The 20,986-nt window shown below is 49.9% G+C and overlaps 1 protein-coding gene across 1 annotated transcript in view; it reads left to right on the top strand.

The window, feature by feature from the left end:
• The window catches only part of PLXNA4 (plexin A4), a 365,212-nt gene that overhangs the window by 242,763 nt on the left and 101,463 nt on the right, over window positions 1–20,986 (top strand). The window contains 1 exon segment of the mRNA XM_021709797.1: window positions 15,928–16,028. Coding sequence (XP_021565472.1) covers window positions 15,928–16,028 — 101 coding nt within the window.

Below are 20,986 nucleotides of genomic sequence, written 5' to 3' on the forward strand. Positions count from 1 at the left end.
CAAAGGCAGAGGCTGTGGTCAGACCCCAAATCCCTGCCTTTTCCTTCTCCCCAGTACCTAACATGTGTCTTGACTTTCCCCATGAACTGTGGATCTCTCTGAAGGGCGGCCCATAGCTCAGCATGTGGGAGCACCGTGAATTTGCCAGGGGAGTCACAACACCCAAGCCAGCCCCCAGTGTGCCGCAGACCCCAACCCAGGTCAGGCTGTCTTCCGGGCAGCATCCCAGGCTTCATGGAGGAGAGACACAGCTGACAGTGAATTCCCTGTGGCTGCCCGCCCATCCTGAGGCACCCCATCCATTTCCTTACTGCTCCTCAGCCCGCATCCTAAGGGCTTGTTTGCAAACTCAGCAGACGCCAGTGTTTACTTGTGTCTGGAGACTGCATCCTCATGTCCCCATCACAGCAGGGTCTGCAAGACGCTGCCAACAGCACCTTGCTGGGCCTCACTCCCAACCCTAGCCTGCCAGACATGCTGTTCCCACCCATGTCCTCACATGCTGGCACGCAGTGGCCTCTTGAGCCTGGCCAGGAGCCAGCACAACCTCCTGTCTCAGACCCACCGCATGGATGTGGTTAAGTCTGTTCACAGAAGTTGGAAAGACCCTGACTAAATGAAGGGCACAGGCCTTGTCTCGTCAGAGAGTGGAACTGACCTCGTCTTGTCAAACAGTAGAACTGCCGCCAGTAACCCCAGCCCTTCTGGAGGTCGAAGCGAGAGGATCACTTGAGCCTAGGAATTCGAGACCAGCCTGGGTAACATAGTGAGAACTTGTCTCTACGAAAAAAAGCATAACAACTACAAATAAATAAATAGCTTAGCCGGATGTGATGGCTGGCCCCTGTAGTCCCAGGGACTTGGGACTAACCCACGCTTTTCTGTGCTGCGGCATGAAATTCACTCCCCGAGCTTCCCTCCTCTTCCTGCCCTGTGCCACTCAAAATCAGAGCGGAAAGTTATGGGGGGAGAGAGACAGAGATGGGGATGAAGAGGTCTGGATCTGGCTGTGCGGCCAAAGCCCTATTTATAGAGAGGTCTTCTGTGGGGCTGGGGACCACAGGGTGCCCGTGCAGTTGGTAGCAGGGTTGGAAGTAAGAGCATGAGTTCCCATCACCAGCTCTCTCGGGCTCTGACTTCTTTCCCAGCACTTATTTACAAGGTAACTGAGGGCAGAAGTATCCAGCCACCATGGGGACACATTTGGAAACCTTTGATGTTGGACTTGTCATTAAGGACAGTAGTGTCTGTCCTGGGAGCAGCACGGTGGTCACTCTGTAAGGACCACTACCACGGGTTTGGTGTGAATGTGCTAGGCACCATGCTGAGTATTTCATGTGTGTCATATTTTTAACCTACATAAGCTTTGGAGGCTTGAGAACATTAAGTGTCTACGTGAGCTGTGACGTGGAGAACCAGGAGCTGCTCCCACCCTCCCCTTGCAAAGTCCAGGTCCCAGCAGCTACATGGTCTGGTTCCCCCATGCCCAGACTCGGTTACCAAAGGACCCTCTCCCTGGTGGACACTATACTTCCAGATCCCTCTCCCAGATTTTCCATCTAATGAGCTCTGTCACCGGCAATGGAGTCTTGGTACTGGGGTTATTTGTTGCTGTAACAGAGGCCTAAATGGACAGAGGGTGGGTGGCTGAAGGCTCCGGGTCTCACGCAGGCCACCCCACACGTGTCCCTGAGAATGGGCCCGAATTAGCCAGGAAGTAATGCTGCCTCCCACCCCTCCTCCACCATGAGCCCGTCATTATTTATTTTATTTCATTTCATTTCATTTCCTTTCATTTTGTTTTTGAGTTGTGGGGTGCAAGTGAGGATTTGCTACAGACGGAGGCTACGTGCTGGTGAAGTCAGGGCTTCCAGAGGGCCCTTTCTCCCGCAATAGTGACCTGATGACCAGTGTGTTACTGCATACCCCCCTCACTCCCTTCCTCCTTTCTCCTCCCACTTCTCTCCTCCCTTCCCCCACCTTCCTCCCCTCGCAGAGTCTGGCCTCTTCTCACCCGACCCTGTGCTCGTGTGACCAGTGATCAGGGCCCATTTATGGGTAAGAACATGGGACCATCAGTTCTGTTTCTGTGCGAGTTCACTGAATACAATGGTCTCCAGCAACATCAAGTCGCTGCGAGTAATGATTCTTCTGACCTCGCTGAGCCCTGGTCGACCCAGAGCTCTGACAGCTGCCTCTCATTTCGGAAGGGGAATCTACCTGGCCTCAGTGTGATGCCCAGTGAGAAGCAGCTGGCCACTGCTGTCATCCAGCGGGGCCAGCTCTGCAGGTGGGAGAGGAAGCCTCATCTCTCCCACAGCCTAGAAAGCCTGAAGACTGGCAAGGCCTGGTTGCATCCCCTGACTGTACTCCCTGTCCTTCTCAGAGAAAGGCAAGGACGGCTTAGTTGTCACCCAACAAGAGAGTATCATTACTACTCCTCTGTACATGGGGAAACTGAGGTTCAAAGACATCAAGTATTTGACCCACAGGCACCCTTTTTGACAAGTGGCTGAGCCAAGATTTGAAACTAAGACTGGGATTAGCTGGGTGTGGTGGCTCATGTCCATAATCCCAACACTGTGGGAGGCCAAGGTGGGAGAATCACTTGAGCCTATGAGTTCAAAACCAGCCTGAGCAACATAGTGAGACCACGTCTCTATAAAAAACAGAAAATTAGTTAAGGCAGGGGGATTGCTTGAAGCCAGAAGCTTTAAGCTGCAGTAAGCTATGACTGTGCTACAGCCTGAGTAACAGAGCAAGAGCCTATCTCAAAAGAAAGAAAGAAGGAGAGAAAGAGAGAAAGAAAAAAGGAAGAAGAAAGTAAGAGAAAGGATGGAAGGAAGGAAGAAAAGTGGTAGCTGTGACCCCCCTCAATTAAGTTTTGGGTTGCACAGTTAATTAATATGGTTTAATAGACTAAAGGTTAAAGCATCTTTTAAAAATTATTTTAATTTCCCAGTTCAAAAAAATGTTTAATCATACTCTGTAAAAAAATCCAACCTCCCTCCCGAGTTCGCCACTGTGACCAATTTTCTCTCTCTCCAGAAGTTACTCTTTGCACCAAAATATGCCTGTGTATATATGAATAGATAGCTACACAGTAAGTTTTAAAAATAAAAATGTAGTATTCGTATGCTTTTTCTGAAACTTGCTTTTTTTAGCTCAAAGATGGGCCATAGACATTCATCCGTGAGGATAGATACAGACATGGCCCGTACTATCTGAGAGTGTGGAAATGCCACAATTCCATCACCAGCCCCCTAGGGACTGATGTTCAGGTTGTCTCCAGATAGGCATGATGACATACGAAGCCACGGAGAATGCCCATCACCAAGCACCTGTGCCCAGGTGCTAGCATTTCTGCCGGAGGGGGAGGCTTGCTGAGTTACTCCTTCAAATGGTTGTCCCAGTCCAAACCCTCCCCAACAAGGCAGAAAAACCTTTCAGAATGCTGCCACTGTAATGGTTGTCCTGTCACACTGGAAGTACGACTGGCAAATACCCTCAATGCTGCGTCTCTCAATGAAGAAGACACGTCTGTGTGAAGAGACATGGTCCATGTCCAAGCTAACCCAGACCCCAGAGCACCCTCTTTGCACCCCTGCAGCTGTCTGGCCCCTGATCCTGCCATGGGAGCTCATGTGGGTCCAGAAGAGCCATGTGGGTACCTTGAGGCAGCGGTCTGGGGAGAGGAGGAAGAGTGAGGCTTCTTTGGGCTATCTGTGTCCTCCTGCTGCTTCCTTTGCCAGCAACACCTGGTTTCCTGAGGGTTGGGGTCCTATGCTGATGGGCCTAGAAGGTTCCCTTTGAGGGATATCAGTTTCCATTCCTTTGGGTACCGTGACTCTCCATTTTTTTGAAGAAAGATGTTTGCCGCCTACCCAAGGAACCACATACCCAGACAGGAGTGTCTGCAGGGAAAGATGTGTTTATTTGCAAACAAACACATTCCTGTGGCCCACAACACTTCAACACATAGGTGTGTGCACAAACATGACTCCTGTGACCAGACACCCACACCTGGGCCCACCCATGTGGGCTGTGATTTATTTAGCCAGCCTCTTAGAGTTGGATACATACAAAGGTACGGTGGACATCCCTTTGCATGAATGTCCCATGGCACATGCTATTCTTTAGATTGAATAGCCAGAGCATTGCTGGGAACACTGGCCCAACAGTGACCTTGCTAGAAGGAAGCCAGAGAGAAGAGCTGGGTGCTGGACAGAGAGAGAGAGTGCCCTTCCCGCCTGCCCTGCCACTCCCTCCATGGAGCCAGTGCCAGCCAGCGGGGACCTCAGCATATGCCTGGGACTAGCTTGGCCCTGCTGCCAGGGCCTGGATTTAGATGTCACCATGCTAGCCCCTCCCCCACCCTCTCATCTTTGCTGCTGGCACAAAGGCTTCCATTGAGCAGGCCAAGCTTGGGAAACTCGCGACAGCAGGCCTTCGGCCCGGCTCAGAAGGGGCCATAGTCTTTGTTGGTGTTGTTTGCTGAAAGATGACTGGAACAGGAGCAGCGCTTTGATCCCCAGGACAAAGGCCCCTTCCCACCTGCTGGACTTGGGGGTGGAGAGGGAGACTCACAACCCCCGCCTGGCAGGCGTGGGACCCAGAGGCTCTGCCTCTGCCTTTAGCCCTGACCTTAACACTGAGGCAAGAGAGGGCATCTTGGTCAGGAGTCAGGATCTAGGGACTGGGTGTCAGAAGCAAAATGTTGGTAGCCGTGTGGCCTTGGACGGATGCCTGCAGCCAATGAGCTTCACTTGAAAAAGGAGGGTACCAGCAGCTGGGGGTTTCCAAGGTCCCTCTCGACTCGCTGACTCTGTAGATGCCAAGACATTCCTCCTGCCTTCATGCCCTTCCACCTGCGTGCTGGCAGGGCTGCTCTCGGGAGGACAGGAATGTGGCTGCCAGCTTCCCATCAGATGCGTCAGATCAGCCTAAGGAAAACCCTGCAGCCCTGGAGATCAGATCTACTGGGCTGTGTGTGACTGTGAGCGGGACAGCCCAGGGAAGGGAGGGAACTTGACCTCTGCACTAGGAGAGAACCTGTGGCAACAATCCAGAAATGGCAGATTTCGGGGCAGAGCCAAGACTGCCAGTCAGTGAGCACCAGGGAGTTCTTGGAATGTGTAGGAGCTGAACAGGGACTACATTCACTCATTCCTTCGTTCATTCATGCAAAGAAATATTCACTTGCCCGTTTGCCATTTACTGTGCATGAGCTGAGTCCTGGGTGTGCTGGGGAGGAGAGAGGGTGTTGTCTGAGAAGATGCTGGAACAGCAGACGAAACACTGTTCTTAGCATTGCACTGGCACATCCGTACGCATCATCGCAATTACTCCTCAGGTGAGCACAAGGCTCAATGGAGTCATGCAGGTTGTCCAAGTCACACAGAAGTGGCAGGTCCAGGGTTTGAGCCCAATTCTGACCCTCCCCCAGATCTCTGCTTCTCGCTTGTCACTGAGATAAAGCTAATTCAAACTCCATTTTTCTCACCAATACCATTTGAAGGAGGCAGGAAGTCTCTCTGCAGGAGGAGGCTGCGCTGAGGCCAAGACTGCTCTCTTTAGGGCTCCTCCATGGTGATTTGCCCACCAAGGGATCTCTCAGCCGCTGAACTCAGCCACACCCTCCTGTCCTGGCTACCGTAAGCAGCCTGCATTGCTGTGAAATGTTCAACCCAAGAACCTGGGTTCAGTAGAGCTTTCTCAGTCCCCTGTGTTGTGTGCAGGGAGCCAGTAGTGTCTGGCAGAACTGGCGGCGGCTCCCACTCCACCCGCCTTCCCATTTCCACCCCTGTTGCCACCCTGCTGCGTTGACCTTGGGCGAGCTGCTCAGCCTCTCTGGGTTATGGCTTTTCCATCTGTGTGGCAGGGAAGGGACTCACTCTCATGCTTGGTGAGGGGTCTGGCTAAGAACAGGTATGTGCGGTTGCAGCGCAGCCCACATGGGAAGCTCGAGGATGGGATAGCGTCTCAGGCTCTGCAGAAAGCGCTGAGAGCCCCTGCCCGGCTTCCCAGCTCCCGCCGCCTGCTAATGAGGAGCAGCATATGTTGATGACTCGGCGTCGGCGCGCGCTCCTTGGCTGTCCGAGTTCCTGGAGCAAACTGGCTTCCTATTAGGCATTTATTCTTATTAATAGCAGCAAATTGCAGCCCTCCGCAACATCTGCTACTTTTCATTTACAAAAGACTTGCAGGCCATTTGTATTAGTAGCGCTTTGCGACCAATTCTCCAAGGCAGAGGAGTACTGGGTCCCCCCATCTGAAAATGAATCCACAGAGGCGTGATGAGGGGAAGGGTGTGTTCAAGGTCACCCGGACCCACAGGCTAGATGAGGGCTCATCTCAGCTCTCCAAGTTCATGTTCTGGGCCGTGGTCCTGGCTGCTCTGAATGTCGATGACCTTGACCCCAGAGCGCCTGCCTAGAGGCAGGTGGGGACAAGGACATGAGTCAGGGCCACAGTTGTCTGCTCTCCAGCGAGGCCCCTGCTGGGTGAGCTCCACAGCCCACAAACAAGTGGGAGGGACTACAAAGCCCAAGGCCAGCCACTCCTGAGGCACTTTTCACTGCTGCCAAGTAGATGGAATCATTTCCAGGCACCGAGGTGGCCAGGTCAGCGCAGAGAGTCCTATGAGCGTCTGTGCTCTGGCCAGCCACCTACCTCTGGAGTGCTGCGTTCTCTCTCCAGAGGCTTTTCTGGGTTTTTCTGAGGGACTGGACCTTCTGGAATACATAGGTCTATAGTCATAGAATTCAGAGGCCATGGTCGGCATGGGAGGCACTGAGAAGCTTCATTCTTTATGTCATACCCAGCTTTTAATAATCTCTGAACATGCGCCAGGCACACTGGACCTCTGTGTTGGTACAAGCTATTTTCCCAGAGTGGAAAGAAGCTACTGCATGGCAACCTGCCCCTCCACCATTTGACCCCTACCCCTACCTTTGGCCTTTGCCCTGCTGTGACTTTCTGCCCAGCACCTGTGCATCAGCCAGCTGTGGACATGGGAACACTTTGTAACAAGTGACCCCAAACTCAGTAGTGCCTAATCAGCATGGATGCTCACACTCAGGACCCTGCAGAGCAACTGCACATCAGCTCTCAGGCTGAGCTCAGCTGGCCAGCTCTGGTTCAAGCTGCTGTACCCGTTGGGCTTGTCCCCTCGCTGTGAGTTGGGCTCGGGGCATGATCCACATGGGTTTGTTTGGATTCGTGGCTAAAGAGGAGGCAGCTACCCTGGGAGGCTCTTCTCACAGCAATGATGGAAGCACAGAGGGAGGAGACAGGCATGGGAGCACACCTCAAGCCCTTGATGCTGGGGGCTTGATACCCTCCCATGGACCACTCAAGTGGTCAAGGCCCAGGGGTAGGCAAATGCCCTCCACCCTCCATCCACCACAAGGCCAGAGTAGCAAAGACTACTCTTGGGAGTGAAGAACTGGGGCTAGTAGCACAGTCTGCCACCAGCCTCCTGGCCTGTGCCTCTCTGACCAGGCAGCCACATTCAGAAATGCCTGCCACCTCTGAGAACAGAAGACGTGAATGACGGAGCTCCAGGCGCTGGCAGTGACTTGAAATAAGCACTGTTTCCTAAGCTACTGCCCAGTCTCAAGCCTCAGTGCTGGCAACAAGAGTCTCGAGCCCATCGCTAAACCCTTGCATGGCCCTAGATCAGCATATGCAGCCTGGAAAGGCAGCCAGAGAAGGCCAAAGGCCATACAGGGCTCCCCAAGAACCTAAGACCATACCACTGAGACAAAGAAAGAGGACTCCGATGCCATGCAACAAAGACCAAAGGTCCTCAAGACCACATCATGTGATCAAGAAAGAGATCCCCAAAATCAAGCAAAGGGTTCTCAAGACCACACCAAGATACCAAGAAAGAGGTTTCCAAGACTAAGAAAGAGGTCCCCAAGACCACACCATGAGACTAAGACCAAGAAAATGGTCCTCAATGCTATAAGACCAAGAAAGAGGTCCCCAAGACCGTGCCATGAGACCAAGAAAGAGATCCCCAAGACCGCACCATAGGACCAAGAAAGAGGTCCCAAGACCGTGCCATGAGACTAAGGCAGGGATCCCCAAGAGCATGCCATGAGACAAAGAAAGGAGTCTCCAAGACCATGTCATGAGACTAAGACAGGGATCCCCAACACCATGCCATGACATGAAGAAAGAGGTCCCCAAGACTATACCATAAGACCAAGAAAAGGGTCCTCAAGACCATACCTAAGAAAGAAGTCCACAAGACTGCACCATTAGACCAATACAGAGGTCCCCAACACCATGTCATGAGACAAGAAAGGGGTCCCCAAGACCATGCTATGAGCCCAAAAAAGAGGTTCCCCTAGACCACACCATGAGACCAAGACAGGTGTCCCCAATACCATGCCATGAGACAAGAAAGGGGTCCCCAAGACCATGCCATGAGGCCAAGAAAGGGGTCCCCAAGAACAGGACATGAAACCAAGAAAGAGGTCCCTAAGCACACCATGAAACCAAGAAAGGGATCCCCAAGACCATGCCATGAGGCCAAGAACGTGGCTTCAAGACCATGCCATGAGACTAAGAAAGAGGTCTCCAAAACCACACCATGAGACCAAGACAGGGGTTGCCAACACCATGCTATGAGATAAGAAAAGGATCTCCAAGACCATGCCATGAGACCAAGAAACATGACTCCAAGACCATGCCATGAGACCAAGAAAGGGGTCCCCAAGACCATGTCATGAGACCAAGAAAGAGGTCTCCAAGACTACACCATGAGACCAAAAGAGGTCCCCAAGACCATACCATGAGACCAAGAAAGAGGACCCTAACACCATGCCATAAGACCAAGAAAGAGGTCCCCAAGACTAAGAACTTGGCTGCCTGGTCAGAGAGGCACAGGCCAGGAGTCTGGTGGCAGACTGTATTACAAGCCCCAGTTCATCCCCTAAATAGGCTGCTACTCTGGCCCTGTGGTGGATGCAGGGTGGAGAGCACTTGCCTACCCCTGGGCCTTGACCACTTGACTGCTGCACCCGCTGGGCTTGTCCATGCCATGAGACAATAAAGGAATCCCCAAGGTCATGCCATGAGACAAGAAAGGGGTCCCCAACACCATGCAATGACACCAAGAAAGAGGTCCCCAAGACCATGCCATAAGACCAAGAAAGAGGATCCTCAAGACGTCACCATGAGACTAAGAAAGAGGTCTTGGGTTTCTCACCATGATACCACGAAAGAGGTCCCCAAGACCAGGAAAAGGGTCTTCAAGACCATACCATGAGACCAAGAAAGGGGTCCCCAAGGCCATATCATGAGACCAAGAGAGAGGTCCCCAAGACCATGCCATGAGACCAAGAAAGATGTTCCCAAGACTATGCCAGTGAGACCAAGGTCCCTAAGACCATGCCAGTGAGACCAAGAAAGGAGTCCCTGAAACCATGCCATGAGACCAAGAAAGAGGTCCCCAAGACCATGCCTTGAAACCAAGAAAGAGGTCCCCAAGACTACACCATGACCAAGATAGGGGTCCCCAAGACCTTTCCACTGAGACCAAGAAAGGGGTCCCCGAGACCATGCCATGAGAGCCATGTGTATGACTAAGTAGGTGATTTACTAAAAAAGTACTACCTTTTCTCAATTCCACTTTCTGGACTCGGGGACTATCTAGGGTGGAACATGAGAAACGTCCCCAGGTGCAGCAACTGCAATGCTGTGGTTCCCCTGCAGCCTCTTGGAGTTTCTTTATGGTCATCTTGCCTCTTTTTCCTTTCTCTTTTGACAATTTTGAAGGAAATTGGGTACTTAAGAAGCCTTTTGGACATTTAAATTAACTCCAGCCATCAGGCTCAGTGTGGCCATCGTAGCATTAGCATCCAATTATAGGAGCAGAAATGGAGTAATAACTCACATTTCGACCAGAATGTCAAATGCTTAAACAAATTAGAGATACACATAAAGCCTGTGCATTCTATCTGTGGAATGTTTCTGAATGTAATCAGTGGAGCCACAGGCCCCCTTTGGAAGGTTAAGGGTGACAGGCAGAGTGGGACCCTACTGCCAGAGCAAAGCACTTTTCAAAATCCAGGGAGGCCAGGCAGGGGCAGGGTGCTGGGACCAAGACTCAGGGAACCTGCAGAGATCCCTTTAGCTGCCACTCCCCACCCCCCACCCCAGGCTTCTGGGCACTCCAGGCAACGGGCTCAGCTCATCAGATGCAGAAACTCATGAAGACCAGGGCAGTAACTTGAAATCCTTTTTGGGCTTCCTGGCTCTGTTCTTAGTCACTCATTGCCCTCCTGTACCGGGCTATTGCTTGATTGACTCGTGGCCTGTGGTCATGGAGCTGGACATGTGAGGAAGGTGATGATGATAGTGATGATGATGATAATGATTCTATATACAACAGTGAGTGATGATTCTATTACAATTGTTTCAAACCAGACCAAACTGCTCTTTATTATTTAAGGAAGCATACCTTGCTGGCAGCAGATAAAACCAACATGACTCCCAGAAATGTCATCTATGGAGAAAGAGAAGGGGCGAGGGGGAAGGGCTCAGGGTGAGTCCAGGTCCTAAGTGAGACTGAAAAATGCCAGATCGAAGCTAACAGGAGGAGGGGACCCTCCCAAAATTAGGAGCCATTTGACCGCTGATTATTTAAATTCAGCGCCCTACCCTGCACCCCTTAGAATGGGAGGAAGTAAGGAAAAGTTTTAGGTATCAGCATGGATTTTCCAAATCAGGAAACGGATGTCCAGAGCTTTAGTACAGAGCCAGTTATGTAACAACACGTGTCAGGAGACATTCATTCAAAACCCTTTGTCCATTTGAGAGTAAATTGAAAAGAACAGCGATGTCTCTCTTTTCGTGGAAGGATCTCAGACTATTTCATAAACAAGAATTTATTTGTCTACCAGCAGAAAGCTCCCCCCGTGACCCCAGGAGCTGAGCAGAGGACAGAGGTTTTCATGTCCACACTGCCTCGCTGAGGATGAAATCTTTTGCAAAGTTCACTCAAAAGAGTTTTCAATTTTTTAAAAATCATGGTAAAATACGCATAACATAAAACATATCATCTCCACCGTTTCTCAGTGTTCAACAGCATTAAGTACAGTCACATTGTGGTGCCACGATCCCCACCCTCAATCTCCTGAACTTTTTCATTTGCCCAAACGGAAACTATCTTCTGGTTCATGGCCACCACAGCTTCTACCTGCTGAGCTCATGCAATCAGTCTTGCCTCAGTCTTCCAAGTAGCTGGAACTACCGGCACACACCACCATGCCCAACTAATTTATTGATTTATTGTAAAAACGAGGTCCTGCCATGTTGCACAGTCTGGTCTCAAACCTGTGGGCTCTAGCAATCCTCTTGCCTCAGCTTCCCAAAGTGCTGGGATGACATGCGTGAGTCCTTTCTTTTTAAGGCTGAATAATATTCCATTGTATAGGATATACCACATTTTCCTTGACCGTTCATCTGTTGATAGAATAGATGTTTGGGCAGTTTCTACCTTTTGGCTATTATGAGTGAGTCTACTACGAATGCGGGTGTGCACATATCTCTTTGAGATCCTTCTTTCAGTTCTTTTGAATATGTACCAAGAAGTGAATGGTGGATTAGGTGGTAATTCTGTATTTAGCTTGTTGAGGACCTACCATACTGCCTGATAGTTTTTTGCACAAAGCCACAGATGTGCTACACACAACTGTGTGTAGATCTGGCCCCAATCCTGTGCCGAGGAGCCCTACTTCCCCGCCAGAATAGTTCAGGCACACACAGAGATCCCCAGAGGTGAAAGGTTCCTCTCTAGAAGCAGCAAGGGTGATAGTGCAGCCACATCCAGCCACACCTCTTCCAGAATCCAGTGTCCAAGGGACAGAGCTCATATTCTATGATCTCTGAGACCATCAATCATGATGATAGCATAGGTCACATCTCCATCTGATTTGATCTCCAAACAGAAGTCTCTCTCAACACAACTGTCTTTCTTCACCTCTTCCTGGGTCTGAATTCCCTCAGTCAGTTCATTAGCATGCCTGGCACTGTAGCTTAAGACTTTAATCAGCGTGGGGTGGTTTTAATTAATCATGTGGCTCTGCCTGGAGTGGTTTGTGCTCCTGGGTCAGCAGAGGAGCCGGAGGTGGGGGATGGGAGAGGCAGCTTTGTTTGGAGTCAGGTGTGGGTGGAGAGGCTAGAAGTCTGGGGAGAGTCATAGGGGCAAGGCAGCTCGGAGGCCATTGACAAGCTGTGCAGCACACTAGCAAGGTGTGGAAGGTGGCCAGAGACATTGGAGTGGACATTTGTACTGAGAAACCTGGTTGGATTAAATCCAGTTTTCAAAAGCGATCTAAAGTGTCAGAAAAATGTCTGGTACTTTCCAGAATTACCCATGGGGTGGGGAGAGGCAGAGACATACTATAGACTGGGAGATGTAGAGTCAGTGTGGGAGGCTTTGGCCATGCTAGAGAGTGTTGCCTGACAGTGAGTGGGACTTGGGAAGTGTCCCTGGCCCTGGCCTTCCTTGGAAAAGTCCAAGAAGGGAGAGTGAGGTGGGCACCTCTCTCTCAAATAGTGGTGATATTTCCACTTGGACCAGCAGAATATTGTTAGCGTACCAGCTGGAGCACCCATGCTTTAAAGGGTGAAGAAGACATAGGTCATGTTCAGAAGACAGTCGTGGTAATGACTAAATGAATAGATGGAAAGATTCTGTGAGCAAATGCTAGAGGAACTTGGGTTGTTTGCCTTCAAGAGAGAAAAGCTCTAGAAACCCAGATGATTGTCTTCGAGAGGATGTTTTCTTGAAGGTGGACTGATGCTGTCGTTGTACATGTCCACAAAAACCAAACAAGCAAGATGGCACTGACATAGGAGAGATGCAGTCTGGGCATTGACAGAGATGGTAGAACTGAAAGGGGTTTTAGAACTGTCCTGCCCCATCCCTCCTTTTACAGAGGACTCAAAAGAGGCCCAGAGAGCAACATGCCAAACTTTCCCAGGTGTCTGGGGCAGAGCTGTGGCTGGACCCAGGGCTCCTATCACCTATCCAAGGCTTACACTCCATCCCACCCAGATGAAAAGTAAGAAAAAACACATTGCTGCTCCACAAGCCAGGAAGGTATCAAGCAAATTCAGGATGCTGGGAGGACTCCAGGTTTCCCCCAAAGGGAGAGGCAATCATTGTTCAGAGGCAAACATCATCATTCAAAGAGGAAATGACATGATCAAAGTGTTAAGGAAGAAAAATTCTCCTGGGTCTGTTGAGCCCCCCACAGAGTCCTTGAGGCCTGAAGAATGCCAGGGCATTTTCCTGGGACATCAGGAAGAGGTAAATGACATGCAAGGAGGAGTGGGGTCTTAATGACAGTGGCAGCAGTAACCATAACTAACCCTTGCAAAATGCCAGATCATTTGCAAAACTATTGAGTCATCTGCACTTTGAAAAACTGTGGATTGTGGGTGCAGAGAGGAGGGTGAAGATTTTCATCTCCACGTGAAGCCAGAATTTGAACCTGGCTCTGAGGGCTTTTGCAACTCTTTCAACCCATTAAACGACTGGCGTTTGAAATCAAGAGAGGAAGGGCTTTGTGACTTCAGGGTACTGACGTGATCAAACAGCTGTTGCGAGGTGTGCCTGGGAACCTGGATGCAAAGGGTTTGAGAGTATCCAATGTATGGAGCAACGGGCTCACCACTTGATATGGCTCGTCCTGGACGCCTGGCACATTCCATCCACAGCAGATTCTAGGGCATGTCGGTAGAAGAGACTGGGGAGGATGTTAATTAAGTGGAGACCGAGGAAATGCTTGTGATTGAGCAAGCCATGATTTTCTTCTTAAGCCCATGCAAAATCTGGAGTGCTAGACAAGCAGCTGGAACATATGAAAACATTATTATGTACTTATGGTTCCCGGCTTTCACCATTTATGGCCCCTTTTATTATTTTTTCCCTCTGTGCATTATATTTTGAAAGATTCTGTCTACTAAACAAACTGCATTTATTAAGTAATAATATATTTCCTATTTTTAATATGAGACATACATCACTGAGTATGCATAAAAACAGCAACAATCCAATTTCCATTAGGCTTTTGGAAACACTGAAAATAGCTTGTGGACCTCATTACCACTCAGAGATTCCTAGAAGTCTGGGTACTCTGGGCTGAGAACTACTGTTTATATGCTTACGTGACTGGCATGCCTGTGCCTGCTTGAGAAGTGGGGAGAGAAATGAAAATTACCATAGGAAGAGGGTAAATTCCTGGTTGTGTGTGTAGCCAGCAGGATGATTTGTAAGAAACTGAGTGTCAGTGTTCATTAGGAAGACAGGAAGGTCATATGTAGGCAGAGTTCAGGCATGGCTTAAGCAGATTACATGAGCAGAAATACAAGGAAAGATAAAATTCCAAATGTGTAAAAACGATATCTGAGAAGGCAGAGGAAGGGCCACCGAGGCCAAGGTCAAAGCTGTAAGAATGGGAGAAGTAGGCTGAAAGTTCGCTCGAAAGAAGCAAAAATGCAGTGTGGTCATGGGAACGCTCAGTGTGTACTTTGGAGAAAAAAATATATACATATACATAAAGGGAATAAGAACGTTAAGGGAATAGAGATCGTGTGGCATTTGGAATTAATTACTTAATAATTCCAAAAGAGAGTATGAGACTGATGGAGCAGACTCTGGTGGCAGTTTGCCTGTGTGTGAGTCACAAGCAGCCCCTGCCAAGTGGACATCATTTGACGGGGGCAGATGCCCCATCAAACAGCAGGAGAAACACAGCCTCTGCATTTGCTCATGAAATGGAGAGGGCTCCACTGGGTCAGCACAGTTTATGGTCTGTTCTCTCTTGGGGAGAAATGTAAAAGGATGACCACATCCAATTCTCTTAGCTGAAGCTGAAAGATTAGGTCGGATGTTTCACGTTGAGATAAAAAGGTGTCCCAAATGGAAAAGGATGATGTTTAAAAAAAAGTGTAAAGAAGAAATTGGCAAAATGGAGAATAAAGACCAAGGCTATAAAAAGAAAATAAAAACTCCATTTGACCTGGCATGTCCTTCTTAATCACCTACTACGTAGCAGGTACTGGGAAGTCATGTAAAGAGACATCAAGGCAAGGCTATGTTGGAGAACAAAGAAACTCAAAGGATAGTTACGAGCATGCGGGGGATGGGAGCATTTGGGAGAAGCAAAAATGCCATGTGGAACATTTTACATTAACAAGCGGCTGGTGAAGCTCATATGAAGTTTCTGGTTGGAGAGGAAGCCTGTAGTCTTGAAAGCAGTGCAGGCAGAGGAGGAATAGCAACAGCTGCTCTTTGAAAGCACCCAAGTGAAAGCTTTCAGAGCCAGTTGGCCAACACGAGAGGGAAGAGTGGAAAGTCACACTGCAAAGCGAGCTTTTGACATCTCAGTAAAAGGCGAGGAGGTGGAGGAAGAGAAGGGTCTCGGTCCCGAGTTAAACGCTCTCTGGATCAGCCAAAATGATGAGACCTGAAGGAAAGGGCTGGAAAGAAGGGGAAACCACTCTGTGGCAAAAGAAAAAAGGAAAGAGAGAGAGAGGGTGACCATGCTTGTTTATTACATTAATGGGAAACAAAGGGGATGAATTGGCTATTTGTAGAGATGTTTGGGGGGTTGGGAGGTGGAAACATTTAAATGTACACCAGGAAAATATCTTTTCTAACAATTTACTGTGAACTCTCTGGAGCATTCTAAGAAAATAAGGACGTTTGCCTCCCAGGTGCTTCTGTGGCCATCCGACCCACCATGGTCACTCCAGGCTCTTTTCTGGGCTGGGCTCCAAGCACCTTCATGCTCCTACAGGGTTCTAGGTGACACGCGTGGCACTCAAAGTGGTATCTCTTCTGGTGGGCTGTTGGATGTTCTGCAAATTCTTGACCGCCTTCTCCCTGTCCTGCCGTCCTAGCTCACCAGAGTCCCCGTGGAGTCCTGTGGTCAGTATCGGAGCTGTGGCGAGTGCCTTGGCTCGGGCGACCCACACTGTGGCTGGTGTGTGCTCCACAACACGTGAGTACCACAGGCGGCTTCCTCCTGCCTCCTGCTTCCTCCTGGTGATTCTCTTTCCCCCTTCTCTGTCATCACTCTCCCCACCTTTGATCTGTCTTCTCTGCTTGTCTTTTCTTGCTCTTCCTTCCTGGTGTCCTTTGCAAACCTTGCCTCCCTTCCTTTGTGCTTTCTGACTTGATTTTCAATTGCCAAATTCCCATAAGAAGACATCCTTCCCAGCCGTGGGAAGGATGACGGGTCAGGACAGAGTCAGTGGGCCAGACCATGACATCCTAGAGGGCTGGAGGAGGAGGGAGGCTGGGCCCTTCCTGACTGACTTGGCTGGAGACTGAATACCCAGGACTGGACATCAGGAACAAGACACAGGAGTTGTTCTCTCAAGGTTCATGTGGGCCACCAAGTCATGTGTGAGATGTGTGCTATCCATTTAGTGATTTGGGAGTCACTTAGCACTCTCCCCTCCCGCCGATACCTCCGTAGAGTTTCCTGTCTAGGGTCTGCAGCTCAACATGCAGCACCACTGCTCTCAGACACCCACCAACTGGCTGTTGGTGCACCCTGGCTGGAGCCACAGGGCCAGTGAAGCCCCCCTGGGTGCTGGGTACTCACCCAGGTGCCTCCTTGAGTGCTGGCTTCATTTAAATCTGTGGAGGTAGGAAGAAGGTGGTGGCATTACATGGAGTCAATAGTAAATGGATGGAGGGGTGGGACACCAGGCACAGACAACAGCCCAGACACATGCGTAGAGCTGAGAACCTTTCCCTGAAGATTCAGAGACCCCTGCCATCACTGCCAGGAAGGGCCAGCAATTGTTGGATCCACGCTAATGGAATTTGGTTCCCATCCAGCTATCGTTTCTTCTGGGTAATACTCAAACGTGACACTCTGTGAGTGAGACAAAGGCTTTGTAAATCAAGAAGAACTACAGTCTTCCTCCTGAGAGGCTGAACCATGGCCTACCCCCTCCCCTGTGCACATCAGAAGCACCCTCTTAAAGTCCAACACACCCTTGCTCAGGGACTGGGGCACCTTCCCTGACTCACGTATAATAAGTTCTTGAGTTCCTTAAGGGAAGGTCTGAAATCCCTCAGGTATGTCATGGTGGGAAAAAAATCAAGAACCTTTGGGCTACACCAAAATAAAAAGGAACCCTGAAAAACCCAGAATTTATTTACAAAAAAATGTGTAATTATTCTTACATGGTTAAACTTCAGTCACCTTCATTGGATACAATACACCTATTGAGACAGGTTTTTCCACTGCTCAAAACAGTTTCTGAACTTGTCGATTTGGATGCCTTTTAGTGCTTTTGCCGTTTTTTTGATTCACCTCTTCCACATTGGCAAAACATGTCCCTTGGAGGACTTTTTGCATCCAGGGAAACAAAAAAAGTTTTTTGGGTGAGAGTGGGTGAATAGGGAGAGTGGGGCACAAATGGGACTCATCCTCCCAAATTTGTGGTCAAAAACTGCTGAACACCCAGTGTAATGTGGGCAGGTGTGATTGTAAATCACTGGTCATGAAATGGGCAAACTCACTGAAAGAATCTCAAAAAAAATTCACTGAAGCTGAACATAGCCTCTCACAACCATGCTGGCTGGTGCACTGATGCCGATGGGTTCCTAGAACACTTACCTAGTGGGGAAGCCTAGACTATAAGGGGCCCACCCTCCAAAAAATAATTTCAGTTTTTTTGGGTTTCGCTTCATACATGTAAGTGAGAACCAGATCAGAAACTGTGTGCTTGACTGTTCACCAAGGTTGCGTTGCTGCAGAGAGCAGTGGACCTGAGAGTGGCCAGCATGAAAGAGGGTGAACAAGATAGCCTGAAGGATGCTAGTCAGCTCCAGCGGAGCCAGGGGCACTCACAGATGATGCTTTGCATGACTGTGGGGGGACAGTTTTCCTTGTCTCACACAGAGAGCCCTCTCAGGAAGGGACTGTACACCAGACCCATCGCCTCACTTGGGGGCCTGAGGCCACCCAGGCTTCTGCTTGGCTGAGGTAGCTCAACTGCTCCTGGCATGGAGCTCTCCCACCTGGCATCATCCAATGGTCATCAGAAGAGCTGGTCCCTCCCTCACACTCCGTGCCCATGGGGCCCAAAGACAGCTTTTCACATCAGCTTCCATCTCTGCCCACGATACTGTCCCAGCCTCCCAGAGCACAGATCCTGGGAGCAGAGCATTCTTGAGGCTCAGGGGAAATGGCAGAGGGGCTGTAATGTCTCCACCTCCCACCCCAGGGCTGAGGTAAGCAGGGATGAGAGGACAAGGCACCAGACACTGCTTTCTGCATGCCCCGTTTCCCCTTCTGTAACATCATAACATCCCCCTGCCAAGTGGGGATGGATCGAGACTGAGGTGAAGTCTGGGAAGCCCGTGAGGGGACCTCCACCCGTCTCCACGTGGCATAAAGAAACAGCCATGGGCATGAATTTTGGGCATCTGCCACGAGGTCCAAATTCCGCATCCACCCAGTATCCCTGTTCCCCCTCTGTGAATTGGACACAGTGATGCTCCTCTGCCCGCCTCACTGAGTCCTTGGAGAATCAAAGGAGATGGTATGGGTGCTCACATCTTGTGGCCCGTGGAGCACGGGGCCACGTGAAATGGGCAGGGTAGGAATCTTGACAGGGTCGCAGCAAGACTGAGTGCCTGAGGGTGCCCTGCCTCTTGGGGCTTTGTTTGATCTCCAGTGATTTTCCAGACAGCATCTGTTTTCCTGTGGGCATCCCAGCCTCAGAACGTCTTTGTCTAAATGGCAGGGTCCCTTGCTGCATCACCTCACCTCCCCTAGCCTGGTGTTGTGTCTTACTCTGAAGTTGGTGTTGGTGCCACCCCTTAGTAAGCTCAGGTTCTCAGAAGACAGGGGCTGTGCACATGGTGTTCTGGTGTTCTCTTGCTCGGTGTCATCCTCTGCCATTACTGGCTCCTCCTTGAACCGGGGACTGGGGGTGGGGACCACGGCAGAGCCAGCGTGTGGAAGCACCAGGGATGGATGTGGGAAGGATTACTGGAGTGGAACTCAGAGCAGTCTGGTTCTCTCACCTTGAGAACTTGCTGGGAGGGCAGTCAGTCTTCACCAAGCATGGCTGTGTTCTCTAAAGCTGCCGGACACTGGTTAGTGAACAGCAAACCACCACACCTGGGAAAAGTACAGGGAGGTTCCTGGGAGCCTCTGGCCACAACATTTTCATCAATCAGTCAATCCATAACTTTGATTGATGGGTGTTTCTGCTTAGACACCTTAACTGATATACCCCTCCAAACCCCCAGAATTTATTTACTAAAAAATGTGTATTTATGTTCACATGTTTAAACGTAGTCACCCTCAAAGTCCTTTCCATTTGATGCGATACACCTATGAGATGCTTTTTCCACTGCTCAAAGCAGTTTTTGAACTCATCCACTTGATGCCTTTTAGCGCTTCTGCCATTTTTTGTTTTACCTCTTCCACATCGGCAAAACGTTTCCCTTGGAGGACTGTTTTCATCCAGGGCAACAAAAAATGTCACTCAGGGTGAGATCGGGTGAGTAGGGAGGGTGGGGCCAAGGGATGATACTGTTTTTGGTCAAAAACTGCTGAACACTCAGAGCAGTGTGGGCAGGTGTGCTCGTCAATCACCCATCATGAAATGGACAAATGTGTTGAAAGAATCTCCCCCCACCCCCAAAATTCACTGAAGCTGAATGAAGCCTTCTCACCACAACATTAGCTGGTTCACTGATGCCGATGGGTTCGTAGAACACTCACCTAGTAGGGGAAACCTGGACTACGAGGGGCCCGCCTTTCAAAAGATGATTCCAGGTTTTGTTGGGTCCTCCTCGTATACTGCTGATTCACTAACCTTGAACGCACAGCCGACAGCACTGTAACTCACTCTGGACAAAGTTCCTCTGACACAGGTATTTTCTCCATAAGGCACAACACGACCTTCGTGCGCTCAGGAAAACCAGACAGCACTTCAGCACTACACTTGGGACTGTTTTAAACAATGAAACCACTACAAAAAACACAAAATGAGAACAATAGGGCACTAAATAGAACTCAAAAAATGACATTTATTTACAGTATAAGAACTGAAACAAGTTAAAACAAGAAGTCAGAGCAACACTGAGGCCAACCTCGGCTGGGACCGTGTGTCCGTGACTCAGATCACTTGCTGCTCTGTGCATGTCTATGAGTACTGACTTTGAGGTCACAGATAAATGTTGGTAATCAGCTGAATCCCAAATACAGACCACAAATAGTAAGGATCCCCCAGAACTCTATGTGTCAAAAACTCGGCACCCTTGTTTTACAAGAGGGAGCATGGTACCGTTTCACAGGGTGGCGTGAAGACAAGGCGAGGCCATGAAGCATGTTATCGGGGTCCAAGGTGCTCGGCTGTCTGTCACCTGGAGCCTCTTGGTTATAGGAATGACCTGATGGTGGCAGACACTGGTGTAGGGACAGTGCTCATGTATCTGGTGATGCTCGCCTCCCCTGGATCAGACCATGGCTGCCCACCCACATGACACCCACAGTTCCATCCTCCCTCCCTCCCAGAGGACATGACCAAGGAGAGCCCTGACTCCCATCAGTAGGTGAAAAAGAGCAAGTCCCTAGATGTTCACGAAAGCTTTCAAGTCAAGATACATGTTTCAATGCACGTGGAATGAGGTGCACAGATCCTAAATATACAGTCTGAAATGCTTCTGCTTTTCAAAACAGCCAGGTAACCTGCATGCCCATCAAGATAGGTGGCACTTACTTCCTTCTCACAGTTCTCTCCTGCTCCTTCCCAGGGCCATTTTGCCCTAGCCCCTTGTGTTCAGCTAGGCATGCTTCTCCTGACCTGCACTTCCTTTCATCTTCACTGGGTTTAGATGTTCATGGCTTGAGGGGGCATGATGCGTGGGTCCAGCAGGAGAGAAAGGAGGAAGCTGGGGGCAAGCAAGGACAGGGCGGGAGGT

This window comes from Carlito syrichta, unplaced genomic scaffold (assembly GCF_000164805.1).
Source record: "Carlito syrichta isolate Samal-C Ts95f unplaced genomic scaffold, Tarsius_syrichta-2.0.1 Scaffold286999, whole genome shotgun sequence".
Classification (NCBI taxonomy): Eukaryota; Metazoa; Chordata; class Mammalia; order Primates; family Tarsiidae; genus Carlito; species Carlito syrichta.